Source organism: Electrophorus electricus, chromosome 5, assembly GCF_013358815.1.
Source record: "Electrophorus electricus isolate fEleEle1 chromosome 5, fEleEle1.pri, whole genome shotgun sequence".
NCBI lineage: Eukaryota > Metazoa > Chordata > Actinopteri > Gymnotiformes > Gymnotidae > Electrophorus > Electrophorus electricus.
In genome coordinates this window covers 23232923-23248903 of record NC_049539.1, presented here as the reverse complement: position 1 = coordinate 23248903, position 15981 = coordinate 23232923, and the positions used below count along the sequence as shown (strand labels likewise).

The 15981-nt window shown below is 40.8% G+C and overlaps 2 protein-coding genes across 4 annotated transcripts in view; one reads left to right on the top strand and one right to left on the bottom strand.

Annotated features, from left to right (window-relative positions):
• The window catches only part of gak (cyclin G associated kinase), a 27705-nt gene extending 19810 nt beyond the window's left edge, over nt 1-7895 (top strand). For 2 of the 3 annotated variants that reach the window (XM_035526142.1, XM_035526144.1), the window contains 11 exons: nt 97-176; nt 322-515; nt 802-972; nt 1050-1502; nt 1678-1824; nt 2397-2537; nt 3430-3516; nt 3609-3851; nt 3993-4141; nt 5161-5337; nt 5646-7895. In XM_035526142.1, the coding sequence (XP_035382035.1) occupies nt 97-176; nt 322-515; nt 802-972; nt 1050-1502; nt 1678-1824; nt 2397-2537; nt 3430-3516; nt 3609-3851; nt 3993-4141; nt 5161-5337; nt 5646-5747 (1944 nt within the window). In that variant the 3' untranslated portion in view covers nt 5748-7895. The remainder of the gene's footprint in view (nt 1-96; nt 177-321; nt 516-801; nt 973-1049; nt 1503-1677; nt 1825-2396; nt 2538-3429; nt 3517-3608; nt 3852-3992; nt 4142-5160; nt 5338-5645) is intronic. The other variant, XM_035526145.1, reaches the window with a different exon arrangement.
• A 3568-nt stretch (nt 7896-11463) lies between these two features.
• On the bottom strand, nt 11464-15365 carry LOC113567598. The gene is made up of 4 exons (XM_026995680.2): nt 15148-15365; nt 13857-14150; nt 12683-12967; nt 11464-11666 (listed from the first exon to the last, which is right to left on the bottom strand). Exons 1-4 carry the CDS (start codon nt 15206-15208, stop codon nt 11464-11466), a joined length of 843 nt encoding a protein of 280 aa, XP_026851481.2. The 5' UTR covers nt 15209-15365.
• Nucleotides 15366-15981: the final 616 nt, after the last annotated feature.

Here is a 15981-nt window from a genome sequence, read left to right as displayed (position 1 = left end):
ATATATGTATGTATGTATGTATGTATGTATACACACACACACACACACACACACACATACATATTATATATGTATGTATGTATGTGGTCTATCCAGATGGCCTCTATGAAGATGTTCCAGATCCAGTTCCACACAGGCTTCGTCCCACGTAACGCCACCACTGTGAAGTTTGCTAAGTGAGTGCAGAGTGTAGGTCTGCTCTGGTAGGGCACAATCTTCCTTCACTTTGTGCAATCCAGTCTGTCTAACAACACATTCAAACCACTGTTCAGGGGCTTAAAAAGTGTGTGTGTGTGTGTGTGTGTGCGCGCACACTGGTAGGTATGATCTGGATGCATGTGACATCCAGGAGAAGTATCCCGACCTGTTCCAGGTGAATCTGGATGTAGAGGTGGAGCCTCCTGATCGCCCTAGCAACAAGACTCCGCCCTGGGAGAACTTCTCCACCAAAGGCCTTAATCCCAAGATCCTCTTCTCCAACCGAGATGAGCAGCAGGAGATACTTGCCAAATTTGGTGTGTACAGATTTTCTGATTGGCATTTAGTGTTACTCAGTGTTGAATAAAACTATTTGTAGGTTGTAGCTCAGAGTATTTGGGGCTTGATTAAATGTTCTAAACGTTTTTTTTAGGGTATTTGTTTGTTGTTGTTGGTTTTTTTTTGCATATTTGAATACATTTTATTTATTGCATCCTTCTCTGATCTTTTTGTCTCCCTCTCTCTTCATCTTGTTTCTTTCTTTCTCCACTCATCTCCTGGCTGTTTCCCTTTGTCTCCACTCATCTCCGGCTGTTTCTCCAGGTAAGCCAGAGCTCCCGAGGCAGCCTGGTTCTATGGTTTTCTGCGACTCCGAGTGCCCCCAGCCAGACTGCGCTCCTGAGGGGCAGATGGCGGAGACCCAGACTCCATCCCCACCCAGCATCAGCACAGACACCAATGCCAACAACTTCTTCCAGACGCTGGACTGGGAGGGTATGCTGCTCTCTTCTCTCTCCTCTGTCTCATAGTTGTTTCAAGTGCTTGGTGCTAATCACGGTTCACTTCCTCAGATTCCAATGGGCAATTCAGTCACCCAGAGAATGTGTCTGAGCCTGTGGAGGAGCAGGAGGATATGAGTGGCGGTGTCTCGGAGGAGGAGTCTGTGTCTTACTCCGCCCCTGTGGATGGATCACTTTCACGTGATCCCAGCGGGCCTCTGTTTGAGGCGGCGTTTACGACCTCCTCTCCTGACCCCCAGCCAGACACAGAGGACCTCCTGGGCCTGAACTCCAACCCTGGTCCTGCACCTGTGACCTCTCAGCCAGCTGTGGGAACAGAAACAGGACTGAAGAGTTGTGCCAGTAACAGTGATCTTCTGAATGACCTGTTTGCCCCTGGCCCTAGCTCTGCCCACACAGGAGACACTGAGGATCTGTTCTTTACTAACACCCCCAGCCAGCCTTCTACTGCCTCTACTGCCCCTGTTGCCAGTAGTGTCCCTAATGATCCTACTTCCACTAAAGGTGTGTGTGTGTGTGTGTGTGTGTGTGTGTGTGTGTGTGTGTGTGTGTGTGTGCATGTGAGCATTCATGCCTTGACATACATTCTTCTGCTGCACAAAATTCCACACTAGGATGTTCAGCTGAACAATAGATGGCCTGTCCTTACCTCTCTCTCTTTCTCTCTCTCTCTCTCTAGTAAATGATCTGTTTGATCCCTTTGGTATGGGGTCAGAGGTCACAGCAGGCTCAGACCCTTTTGGCGACCTGCTTGGGTCTGAAAGCAGCAGCAGCAGTTTCAAAGCTCCAGCCCCACCGGCCTCCAACACTAGCCTCTTCAACCTCCGTAAGATCCTACCTCCACAGATCTACCGTTACCAGCTTAAATGCATTGCATCACCGTCTTAGACAAGTTCTGTCAGCAGGTTAGATGTGTTATATCAGCAAGTTAGATGTGTTGTATTATATATGTAGTTGTATTTTTAGTTATGTATATCGTATGTGTGTATATATTTTTTTTAAATTGCTTTGTCAGTGCTGTTTTGTCAGTACTAGGTGGTCAGTGCTGTTTTGTCAGTACTACGTGGTCAGCATTACTTTGTCAGGACTATTTTGCTGAACCTGATTAAAATAGGTTATCCCTTTTTTCCACTCTGATTTTCCTACATAAGACATTTTTATTCTAAATAAAAACACACTCATATACACATATTTCACAGAGATGTGCCTTCAAATTATCATTAAAAAAATTTTGTTAATCTGATATACTTCATTTTTGCTAGTGGTGCTTACTGGGATTGATTGTTATATTTTTTTGTTTTTGTTTTAGAACTAATTTTTGAGGTGTGGTCATGTTGATGTGTAATCTTTGGTGTTTACGGTGATGTTAATCTTTTGTTGTGTGTGGTGATTAAATAGATAAGATAGCCGGGGAAGTGCCTAAGATGACATCATCAATGAGTCAGCCTGATCTGCTGGGTGGCTGGGACAATTGGTCCCCCAGAGCCCCCAATACTGCTTCTAGCATGCCCGCTAATGCTAGCAAACCCGCTTATACTGGTAATCAATCATTCACTCAACCAATTAATCAAACATCAACTGACTGATTGAATGAATTAATCATTTGACCAATGCACCTCTACCAACCTGCTAATGCTAGTAAATCAGCTTACACTGGTAATCAATCAACAGATCAATCAATCCATCATTTGTGCAATGCAACACTATAGCTAATGTAATGCTGCTAAATATAACAGCTTTTACTGGTAGCCAATCAATCATTTATCTGATTAGTGTAGCACAACTGCTAACAAGTCAGCCTTTTCTGGTCATCACCAAAATTAAAATTAAACCCTGTCCAGACATGTAAACTTTGCTATGAGATGATTTCTGCAATGAACTAACAAAAATCTGAACTTTTATTAAGCTCTAGTAAATGAAATAGTCTTTAATTTTTGACCATTAAACAGAAAACACTGGAGGAGAAATATTTGACAGGGTCTCGACAGAGTCCAGATATGGGCAGATGTCCTAATGGACAAAGGATCGACAGAATCGTGTTTTCAGAAGTGATCTATCGTTACACCTCTACCAGGCTGCAGTATCGTTTTGCAGTTTTAAAAAGCGATGTATTGTTACACCTCTACCAGGCTGCAGCTGGCAGGACCCCTACTCTTAACAAACCAGTTGGTCATCAGTCCTTCAGTCAGACCAGTGTGTCCCTCAGTCAGTCAAGTGACAGTGAATGCTTTTTATGTTTTATGGATGTGGTATGAAAAAATAAATAAATAAATAATTTATATATAAAATATAACTTTTTTTTATAAATAAATGTAAAAAATAGATTTAGAAGCATACATTTAATGAAAGAATATTTATAAGTAGATGTATTTAAGTAAATGTATTTGTGTGTGCGTGTACTTGCATGCACATATGCACCTATGTGTTGTAGCTCCTGGTTCTGCCTCCATCTCAAAGGCCAAGTCCCAGAGTTTTGACCCCTTTGCTGACCTCGGTAACCTGGGCTCCACCCTCCCAGGTCAGAACTACATGTACTGCCCACCTCAGGGTTTGCTCTCTCCTTAGTTCCAGCACATATCTGTGCTCATGTTTCTTCCTCTGCATCTCCAGGCCCTCCCAGCAGTGGTTTCTCAGGCTCAGGGTTTAAGGCAGCGCCCCCTGCTGGAGGCTCTAAGAGCACATCCCAGCCATGGCAGCAGCCTCGTCCAGCCTCAGCCACCTCCAGCAAGGCCTGGATACCCCCCAGCTCTGCCCCCAAACCCCCTACCAGCCAACCAGCAAAGCCCAACTACAACCTCAACTTCAGCGTGATTGGAGGACGAGAGGAGAGGGGAATTAGAGCGCCAGGCTTTGGTAAAGACACACCCTTGTTGGTCCTATCTGTGTGCGCACGCACGAATGCACATACACATGTAAAGGCAGAACACTGATGCTGTATTTTGTGTGTGTGTGTGTGTGTGTGTGTGTGTGTGTGTGTGTGTGTGTCTTCCACAGGGCCAAAGCCCAAGGTGAAAGAGGATGACTTCGAGGATCTATTGTCCACACAGGGCTTCTCATCCAAAATGGATAAGAAGGGGCCTCGTACCATTGCTGAGATGCGAAAGCAGGAACTGTCTAAAGACATGGACCCACTCAAACTACAGGTACATTTACGTTTATGGCATTTAGCAGACACTCTTATCCAGAGCGACTTACAAAAATGCTTTGTCATTTTACTCATAGAATACATCCTAGCCAGTACAGTAGGTTAGAGACCAATATACCAATGATCTAGAATACTGTAGAAATACAGGGAGCAATGCTGACGCCTAGAAGTACAAAATGCATACAAGCTCTATAAAACAAAGGAGCAGTCAACTAGTCTGCTAGTTTCAGTTAGTCAACATAGGGTCAGTGGTCATTTTAAATATTCCTCAAATAGATGGGTCCTCAGTCTGAGTTTGAAGACTGTGAGGGACTCTGCTGTCTGGACAGCAAGCAGAAGTTCGTTTCACAGTGTAGTCTCAATGCTTGACTTCCTTGAGACTTGAAGCATGGGGTTTCAAACCGAGCCATACTTGAGGTTCAAAGTACTCAAGAGGCTGGAGAGGCTTTGGAGAGGCTTTGACTGTTGACCTCATGTAGGGAGGGGCTGGTCCATTTTTGGCTTTGTAGGCAGGCATCAAGGTTTTAAATCTGATGCGTGCAGTTACTGGAAGCCAGTGAAGGGAGCGCAGCAGTGGAGTGATGTGTGAACTTCGGAAGATTGAAGACCAGTCGTGCTGCTGCATTCTGGACAAGTTGTAGAGGTCTGATGGCTCTTAGAGGAAGACCAGCAAGTAGTGAGTTGCAGTAGTCTAGCTTTGAGATCACAAGAGACTGCACCCCTGGGTAGCTTCTTGCGAGAGAAAGACCAAATCCTTCGTATGTTACAAAGGAGAAATCTGCAAGACCGGGTTAGATTAGAAACATGAGTTGAGAATGACGACTGGTTGTCCAAAGTTATGCCCAGGCTACGAGCACCTAGGGAATAGGGAATACACACCCACACACCCACCCATTACACACCTACTCATAAGACGATATGAACCTTCTCAAACTACAGGTATAGAAACTATGCTTCTCACACTGTGCGTGCGTGTGTGTGTGTGTGTGTGTGTGTGTGTGTGTGTGTGTGTGTTAGATCCTGGAATGGATCGAGGGGAAGGAGCGGAACATCCGGGCTCTGCTCTCCACGCTGCACACGGTGTTGTGGGAGGGGGAGACCCGCTGGAAGCCGGTCAACATGGCCGACCTGGTCACACCTGAGCAGGTGAAGAAGTACTACAGGAAAGCCGTGCTGGTCGTGCACCCAGACAAGGTGAGAGACACCGGGCTTCACCTGCTCATCTGTGGATAACCACACATGGCCATTTAGTGGACAATAGAAATGTGTTGTCTGAGTTCTCTTGAAACTGAGTGGGGAAAAAAATGCACTACTGCTTTACTAAACCTTTTCAGTATTACAGGACTACACTATTATACTACAGCAGTATTACAGTGTTATAGTATTACACCGCAGCACTTCTAACAATGGGTATATGGTGTAGTGGTGTTTTATTAATCCCTGCTAACAGGTATATGGTGTTTATTAATCCCTGCTAATAGTCTTGTGTTGGTGTCTTCCAGGCTACAGGGCAGCCGTATGAGCAGTACGCTAAGATGATCTTCATGGAGCTCAGCGACGCCTGGTCTGAATTTGAAAACCAAGGAGGCAAACCCCTGTTCTGAGCATGCTCACTGGACACCCAGCCTGGAGCCTGAGTTGCCAGGCAGAGACAGTGCGTGCTTTTTTCTCTCTCTCCTCTCTCTCTCTCCCTCCACACTCACTGCCTCTGCCCAACACAGCAGAGAGAGAGAGAATGAAAGACTCAAGCTATATAAAGACTAAGACAATCGGGAGGGATATGGACTGTTCTCTCTCTTCTGAAGGGATGGAGATTTGGATTAGGGTGCTCAATGGGTTATTTTACTGCTAAACTGTTGCTCTACCCAGTAGAGCCAGCGCTTGTCAAGCTACACTTTCTCCAAACGAGAGACACCTGTGTGTGAGGAGAGAGATGGTCTGTGAAATGCATACTCATTTCAGAAAAGCAGCCTGTGTCTAGCACTGCAGCTCACCTCTTTAGGTTGTGCACTCTGGATGGATATAGGAACAACAATGAAGAAATACGATGATGATGATGATGATGATGATGATGATGATGATGATCTCTATTTTCATATCCTTTTTATCTTTATTTTTGTGTTGTCTTTTGATGATCTGTTATTCATTAATCATTAGCATATCATCTAGCCTAAGCTGTGTGTGTGCGTGTGCATGGCTGAATGTATGTGGCTCTGTGCATCAGTGTTTGGTTTTGGCTGTCTAGATGATTTTCCATACCCAGCATAACAAATTCACACACAGCAAAACTAGACTTTGCTTGGGTTCTAGAGTTCTTGAACCTGAATTCTTGTTTTTATGGACCAAACATAAACTTGTCTTATTTATTCTTGAGAGGTGCATTGGGCGACTAATAATATATAGAATATGTATGCTTGGACTCAGAAGAACAAATCTTGCAAAGCTAAGATCATTCCAAAGCATCACAGACATGAATGTGCTTTAAATGTTCTTTATTGGCTATTTGAAATGTAACATTTTTTCCTCACTACTTCTTTATATTATCACATAAAATAAGAACCCTTAATAGAACATGGCATTATTTTTTTATAATACTTTTACTTGAATTATGTGGAGGTTTTTTTTTTTCTTCATCTAAATGACCAAACATTAACATTACACCTACTTCCAATCCTCCATGGTGACTCGGGGCTGCTGCACGAGAGATGTTGCACAAGATTCTTCGCCCAGAGCAGTAGTGGGACAGGCCCAATCAGAATCACACAGGAGAGATTCTCGAGGTTGCTGATTTAACGAGATTACTGAGTGTAGCACGGGGCATCGGATACTTGCCACCAAAAATATTACTCATGAGGTAAATAATTCATGTGGAGAGACCTCACCTGTTGAAGGACATCTGTAGTATTGTGTAATTTATGATAACCATTCTTAAAAAAACTAAACTTAAAAAAAAAAAAAAAAGGGAATTGGGTAGTAGTCTGACATGGTAAAAACACTGGGCGCATGCGATACTTTTTTTGTATGCGAAGGTAGGTAAGTTTTAGTCTAGGACTACAGAGTATACTAAAAAGCACCATCAACCAAAAAAAGAGAAGTCGTCCAGGATGGGTAAATGTGTTGGATACCCATATCTTTGAATCTTTGATGTACTGGCAATAATGCAGTGTAACTGGTCTTCACAAGCCTTAATCTGTTTCAGTATTTTGAGAGATTTAAAAAAGGTTCCAGCTGTCCAAAACCATCTGCCCTATGTGTTAGGATGCTGTGAGCATATCCAGAAGTCTGCCTCAGAAACATTTCTGTTTGACTGCTCTGGAGCATGTTTTATTAAACAGAATGGGTAAAAGATCAGTGATGCTGCCCTGTGCATCACATTCCAAGTGACTGGCATTAAAATCCATCTAAAACTTAAGTAAAAATCTTATGGTCACTAAATAAAATGACAGTTTCTCTTGGTGGTTAATGTGTATAGTCTTACTAATGTGGTATGTAAATATTATGGAGTGGAATAACTATCTTGACTGAGGGTCGTCATGACTACGTAAGATTTGTTGTCCTTACATCGAGTGGGGATGCACTGTAAAATAATGCTATATTTTGGTAAAGGAGAAGTCTCCTTATTTTTTCATAGTGACTTAAGTAATTTGGGGTGTCTTTGTTTCCTGTTATTTTCTATGAACGTCAAACTCCTGACACTGCAAATGTCCCCTCCTCTGTTCTTCAGTCTCACCAATAAAGTTTCAGTCACCATGTAGGCTTTGTCTGGCTTTGATTTGACTGTGTGGCTTTTGCGATTGAGTGTGAGTATAGCTGGTCTGTCCAGTGCCAAACATGGTCTGGTGTGGTGACCCAAAGGTTGCCTACTCCCAAAAACCTTGTGTCCAGATAGGGAAAAGGCAGGACTCGCTATGTAAGAACTGTGATTTGTAGTGTCAACCTATGTTCTGTCAGGCCAGCATAAGTGCATGTTGTTCCTAAATTCCTCTATATGCTGGCATAATTTTTTACTTCATTCAAGAAAAAAGATGCAAACAACAGAATTAGTTGGAAGAGAATACCTGGTCCTGTTCTTTATTGCACTTTAACATTAACAAGCGTTATTAAGGCATTACACAAAGAACCCACACTTTTTAGGAGTGATTTTAATAGCCCCACCGTCTTTTACATACTACTGTTTGAAATCTCCATTATATCCAAACATGCATTATTAAATATATGCAAACTGAAACACCACCATATCCCACTGGAAGATTTTCCTTATTTTTAAACAAAGATGATCTCATCTCATACCTGCAAGATAAAGTTGCTCTTCTGTACCACTCTGTTCTTAGTGATAACGAACCTTGCTTAGCAACAGAACTCTCAAGTCTTATAAAAACAAAGATCTTTCCCAGTACTAATGAATTTATTTCTCACGGGAACAGTCCAGAGTGATCTGCCTTGGATCCACCTGCATTAAAGCACCCGAGACCCACAAGGGCTTGTATTCTGTTTTCATGTCCAAGGGTTTTTTATTCAATGTCCCGACCTACGAATATACTATATTACCTCGTGTGTCATAGACACTAGCCAGCTGAGCTAGCTAACAAACACCTCACAGGAACTTGCTTTCAGCCTCATTCATTTTTATTAAGTCAGGCACTCGGGTGAGAACCTAAAAGACGAAGTAGTTGGTAACTTCGCTCGTCTCTGTCGTGGTCTCAGTTTGTGAAAAGCAAGTCTCACCATCTGGAGTCAGCTTTTTGCGAGAAGCGAAGCCATCATTGACCACAACTATTGGATGTGACGCTTCCTAGTCATCCTCCAATGCACCTACATAGCGTAGCTGACTAAGTGTTTTATTGGACAAAAACGTTAATTAATTAGACAATGAATTAATCGTGGTCTTAAAATTATTTATAGCCAAACCTATTAGCTAACTAACTTCTGGGGCACTTTCTAGTTTGTTGATAATAACTTAGCAAGCTAACAAGCTAGCTGGCTAGCTACAGGCTCGAACTACCTACTTTAGCTACAAAGCCAGTCACATCAGCTCTGCCGCTAAATTTGTAACCGTCAGCCATACTATCAATCTCCGAATCACCAAAATCACTCTAATCATCTCGGTTTTGACCGATCATATAAGGAAAACAGACCGGATCACCGAATAAGACAGTCGGCAGACTGACGGTCCAACCCAGAAGAAGTGACTAATACAATGCAAAATAAAAGTCTCACTCCACACGGTTATTTATACTTCATACTCCGCACTAAACGGACTATAAAAAGATAATACAAAAAATAAAATAAACAATCTATATTAAGCAAATAACATCAAGTGCACATTGATTTAAAATAGATAAAAATAACTTTATTGCTTTATTTTATTGTCTAGGCCAGAATTTCATTTTTGTGTTTTTTGGTTTCATTGACACTTGTATTTCTCAGTGTGTACAGGTAAAATTCTTGTCAGAAACATGGCACTGCGTTGCCTTCAATTAAATAGCCATAAAGATCCTGAGATGTTTGTAATAATAATAATAATAATAATAATAATAATAAGACAAACATGCAAATGAAAAATAATATGTAAAACATATGTGCAACAGGTTCTGCAAACTGGTGGAACATTTGTTTAAATAAATATTACAGGCAAGACAAGATTTAAATAATAAAAATATGTAAACATAGAATAATGGTGTAAAAAAGGCACAAGCAGAACACAACATAAATGTTGTTAAATTTTGACAGCATTCAAGAATACACAATCATTGTTCAAACAATTAAAAGGCAAAATCAGTGTATTAGACTGTGACTATTTTGTTTTACAGCAATTCCCCTAAGTGGAGACATAGGAGTAAAAATGTTATTAAAATGTCCAACCACACTGTATGTCCAACCCTCATATGGTTCTGTCTTAAGGTTACACAGGTGAATGTTTCACAGTAATGTTTCTCTTTAAGAACAGACATTTCACAGCTTATAACTCCTCATGAATACTTTAAACCCAGATAATTTGTCACATTACCATTTCACATAACTACTGCAATAAGATTAAATAACTATAAAATATAAAACAAAGTGCTTAAAAATGCTGTGAACACTAAAAATCTGGAGGAGGTTGCTCCTGATGATGAACGGAATTATCATATATTTTACCAGGAGGATGGCAGAGATCTGGTATTGATGAACTAATGTTCCAGTCATTCACTACTATGTTGCTGACTTCACTGCCTCTTGTGAGCAATACGCTGAACTCTTAGTCTAAGAATTTTGTATGTACAGTGGTAACGGAGTGGTTAAGGTGCTGGACTTATAATTGGAAGGTTGCTGCTTGAACCAGCAAACTTCCAATTATAAGTCCACCACTTCCAAATTTGCCACTGTTGGACCACTGTGTAAGGCCCTTAATCCTCAAGTTGTTTTCAGTCATAATTCTTTTTGGATAAAAGTGTCAGATAAATGTAAAGCTTTCCCCCCAAACATAAATATCTTTTAGCTGATGTATTACTGACCCAGGGAAAGTAAGGTGGGTGCAGGAGTCCAACGAAAGTCTGTCTGTAGTTACACATGCAGCCAAGCCCAATATTCACTCAGAAAAAAATGACCTTGAAATGAAATTATTCTTCATACAAAATATACCAAAAATACTAGTCTCATTTCTTCTTTAGAATGATTATAATGCATTTTAGTCATATCCCATTAAATATTCCAGCTAGATTTCTAACAGAATTTAAGCTTACAGGTCATGCGCAGTGGAAATCTGCTTTTACACCAGGCAAAGCATGTCATCAGTTACGTTAATAAACTCAGTAAAGCAGAACAATGTCATTAGTTACATTAAAACACTCAGCAAAGAACATGTTAGCTACATGAATAAAATTTGCATCCCACACCTCCAACATTACAAACCAGATGAAATGTTAAATTAGCTCCAAAATGGCCTCTACAGTTTAAATCAGGGGAGAACATGATTCAGGCCAGTTTCAGTAAGCAAAACAAACAATGAGTTATGGGCTTCCAGCTGGCTGAACTTCACTTTTGTTATAGTAAGCTATAGCTACATTTTTGTAGCTTACTACATTTTTAGGATGGCTGCCCATCCTGAAAAGAACTCACAACACTGTATAAAAATCCAAATGTTTTAAATTACATAGAAGGAATTTCTGAGAACAGCAATGGTGTATCGAGGGAAGAAAAATGGGTTGGTTTGTTTGTCTGAAGGAGTGTAGATCTAAAAATTCTTTATCGATATATTTGCGTTTATATCACAAATACCTCTAAGCATGCCACTGATGGTTTTTCAAACCTTGATACATCCTATTAAACCTGAGGATGTGATTATCTCTTAATACCATTTAGTAGTATACCATTTTCCTTATCCTCCTGATGGCTGTGTGGAGATTCTCTTCTTCTGGACACCGGTGATGGTATGAACTTTCCCAGGAGCACACCAACAATCAGCGCTCCAATTCCAACAGCCCATGATCCATGACCAAACCCTGTACAGTATCCTTCCTTCCATTTCCAGCTGTGATGTACATCTACATGGACAACAGACAAAGCAGAGACATGGGTTAAATCTGATCTCACAACAAATGAATGTAATTCAGTTATATCAGTTGACATTATTAAAATACATGTTGATGGCTATAATAAGTGAATGCTGGGGTGAGTATATTAAGTAAAGTATTGGATAAGTATAATACGTGAATGGTGGGGTCAGTTATACCATTTATGGTGTTTATGGAGAGGTAAATGTGGGGTAGCAACTTTAATATCTGATCTCAATGCTTCTTAAAATGAGAACATCACAAAATATCACATGATCTCTGTTTCAATACCATTACGCAAACATTTTGAGTTAGTTTATAATTTCTAAAAAGATATGTTGCATAAATAAGGAACTTTGAGAAAGTTATATTTTTATATATTAATTTCATAGAATGATGTGTATTTCATGCCAGGTGGATCTTCTTGTGAATATGCTTTTGAAAACATGAGATCTATCAAGAGTGATATGAGAATATTAGATCTAGTGTGATATTAAGATAGAATTCAGATTCACAGATATCAAAAACCTAAAATAGAAAAGTCGGGCTCTGATATATAATGAAGTCAAGCTCTGATGTATAATGAAGTCAAGCTCTGATATATAATGTCTTCAGATCATTCTAAGAGGAGAGTGTGAAGTATTTCTATCATGAACATTGAGTAACTGAAAGAGCTTAGTTTTAAGCTTTGAGAGATAGCATGTCATGAGGGCTGCAGTTTCTAATGTCTCTCTTCGAGGCACCCAAACCCGAAAGAATCAGCCAATCAGCGGCCAAACCCAAAGGACTCAGCCAATCAGGGGCTCTGCATTTCCCCTTTGCACATGGCTTGGAAAAGGTTTCTACAGTGACTGCTACATCCCATTACACAAAAATAACAGATAAATATGGAGTAAGTCAAAAACTTTGGCATTTCTACTTTAATATATGACTGCTTGAATGAGCAGACTGTAGAACATTTTGGAAATGAGTGAGATTAAACTTGAGCAATGTTAAATTCCACATACCTTTGATAGTCACATTGGAAATGCGGACGGTGACCCCCTCTTTCTCCTTCACAGTATAGATGCCACTATCAGAGAGCAGCACATCCATCAGCATGAAGGTGTTGTCAACGATACGAAGTCTGTCCTGATAGTCAGGGTGGCACTGCTTAACACGTCCATCCACAGTGCAGAGCTGCATGCTGGAAGAATTCCCAGGTGATCTGAATGTTATGATCACTGGGTCAGATATATAGAAGTCCATTCTGAGGTGCTGTTCAGCCTCCAGCTCAAGGGTTGACTGATCAGCTAGAACATTAAAAACAAGAGGATCAACGTCATTCAACACCATCATTGGACTTTAATTTCATTTCATAATATATTTATACAACATTTTATTTAACATTTTTTCAAAATGACTTCTCAAGATACTTTATGGGAAAAGCATACACAAATTATGAACTAAACATTAACCCCTCAAACAACAACAGCAACAAGACTTAGTTTTCATGAAAATTTCATGAAAATAGGAAAGTTTTGAAGCCAGAAACTGAAGAGCAATCTCGAAGGAACTGTAGCAGAGAGTTCCACAGTTGAGGGTCCTAGTACTGAACTAGTCTACATCCACCACTGACCAGTCTGAACGTAGAGACAGACAGAAGGTCAACACCAGAAGACCTTAGGGCAGGGCAAAGAACTGAAGTTCTGTTTAGATGGACACCATTCACAGCTTCACATGTTTAAACTTCACACCAACAGACTGCTAGATAGTGTAACAGCCAAACCCAGAATTACAGTTATGACAACAGTATGTGCAAAACAAGCCAGAATTATTGCTGCTGAAATTTAAATATATTTAATGAAAATCTAGCAGCCTATTTTGAATGATGAAGATAATGCATAGAAGACTAAGGAAGAAAGAGTTGCAGTAATCTAGATTAGTCAGAGAGTTTTGTGTCTAGGGACATTGGACTGGTAAAACCTCTGTTCTGTTAGGACACAATTTGAACAAGTGTGAGGTCATGCCATAAATTTATTAGATATTATTTCAGTTCAGTTGTTCTTTTTAGTTGTTGTTGTTGATGTTTTTTTTTTTTTTTGGGGGGGGGGGTGGATGTTTTCAAAGAACAAAATAAAATGAAACTAAAAAGAAGAAAAAAGAACTTAAGTTCATACAGCTTTCTGACAGAGGACTTACGAAGAGGCTGAAGGAGCTGTCGACAGAGGGTCATTTCATTGCCATTACAGTAAACAGAGTAGTGCCCCCTGGTGGAGTAGTTGACCTGAGGGACAGTGAGAAAACTTCCCCCTTCTTTAGCCGTACAGATGAACTGGAGACCAGTTTGGGTGTCCTGCCCACACTGGGCCACCGTGTCTCCCAGCCTCTTCCACTCTGTCCCACCCCGACACCGTTCAGGGCAGCATAGAGTCGCAGATTTATTCAGCGCCACGAGTGTGGATGGGATCGCTGATCCCAGAACTGATCCCAGAACTGCAGGAGGAAATTATATCACCAGAAAATCTACAAACATGTAAAAAGTTTTGAAAGCTTTCCTTCAAGGAAACATCAGGTCCATGACAATCCTCAACCAGTAATTTTAAGTTGGCTGGGTCTTAATAAGCATGAGAGGCTTAAAGATTTTAGTGGTTCCATATTGTAGGAATGTGACATTCTTCACATAGTGTACAAACACAAAGGTGAATGTAGGGGAAATTTCTGATATCTTTGTTTTTCATCACTTCAGAGTGCCCTAGTTTAACTGTAAAATCGTAATATTCAACTCCTTCAACCTGAACATGGAACACAGAGTACTGCAGCTGGTTCTTGTTAATACATCAGTAGTCCATCAAGTCTTCCATAAACTACTTTGATGTCAGACTTTGTGATTTAATTTAGGCCTATTTAAATATTTTACTATTTACCGTTTTGCATACAAATAAATAAATGCTTATAATACCGTCAAAAACACGTAATATCCACACACGAAATATTTAATATCCTGCGAGATGTAGCTTGTGGGTACATGTTTGTCGTCGGAGATTCCCGCGGCTTAAGTAGCAGCCCAAATATGGCAAGTGAGGCGTCTAAATGTTCGTCTAAGCGTCCTCTGATTGTGGAGGTACGCAGGTGCAGCAGGATAATCCTGCAGTGTAGATTGCGCGACCGAACCGAAGTGCGAAGTGCACATCGCGTGACTGCGGTCGGTATCTTTGCATGCAACAGGAATCAGGGGCTGCTTTCACGGCTAGAAAGACGGTTCAGATCTAGCTAGCATGGTAATGTTAAATAAATGTATAAAAGAGAATAGATATTCAGATATTAACTTGGTGAATTGACGGAAACGACAAATCAGGACACTATCTGTGATGCTGGGCACCCCCAAAAGACAGTACATTCTTAACGGTTAATTTTGAGGAAGGATAGGGTGATCAACGATAAAGATTATCGATAAGATACTTCCCACATAATAATTTAAGAATGCACTTACCAAAGAAAAATCTGATCAATGGCCCCAAGGAGGCTGTCCATACACTGGAAGTTACGTCCATCTCTGAAGAATCAGGAAAAAGTGAAAAGAATCACCACGTACTCAAGAGAACAGAGCATTTTATCTTGGTCTCTCCGGGTGTTTGGTGACCGCAGCAATCCAATAGACGTTTAATGTGGAATAGCGTGTTTAAGAAACAGCGAATGTGGGACCTGAGTCGCTAGGAGCCTGTTTAGAGTGGTGAAACGTGATCCTCCTACTCTGACGGGGGGTGGGGTGAATCGCTCTGGAGTCTCTTATGTCACCACAAGATTTACCACTAGATGGCGCTCTTGTACCGTTATGAGCTCTACGACTCTTGTTGCAGTTCCAGGCCGCCGCTTATCTCAGATGTATTTCCTACATGTTCTCTCAACATTTTGACTGAGGACCACCAGGTCAAAGGATAAACCCCCAACATCTACTTACTGTCCCATCCTCTTTGGGGAGCCTACACTTACTGTCCAAACGATCAAATGATTTTAGGTCTAAAACATGTTTGTGAGGTGAGGCCTACCAATTTTCCAGCGTTTTCCCCCAACCACAGTATTATAAGGGGAGATTATTTATATTAGTTACTATTTGTCACTCGTATAAATTGTAAGCACACAATGCAGTTAGCTAATGATTTTCAGACCAGCTGTAGAAATTAGGTTTCTGTCAGTACAATGACACTTTCTACTTTCTAAGTGTTGTATTTTGTGTTTTACACTAGCTGATGTCCAGTAAACAAATGCTGTCTAAATCAATAACTGAAGGAACATTTATACTCCTACAGGAAAACCGTCTAGTGTG

What these genes read in the sequence shown, in the direction of transcription:
- LOC113567598 (XM_026995680.2), bottom strand. Translation starts at nt 15,208, where the DNA reads ATGGACGTAACTTCCAGTGTATGGACAGCCTCCTTGGGGCCATTGATC. An exon ending in ATTGATCAGATTTTTCTTTG is followed by an intron (nt 14,151 to 15,147) that starts GTAAGTGCATTC and finishes TTCCTCCTGCAG; the next exon opens with TTCTGGGATCAGTTCTGGGA. An exon ending in TTCCAATGTGACTATCAAAG is followed by an intron (nt 11,667 to 12,682) that starts GTATGTGGAATT and finishes TTGTCCATGTAG; the next exon opens with ATGTACATCACAGCTGGAAA.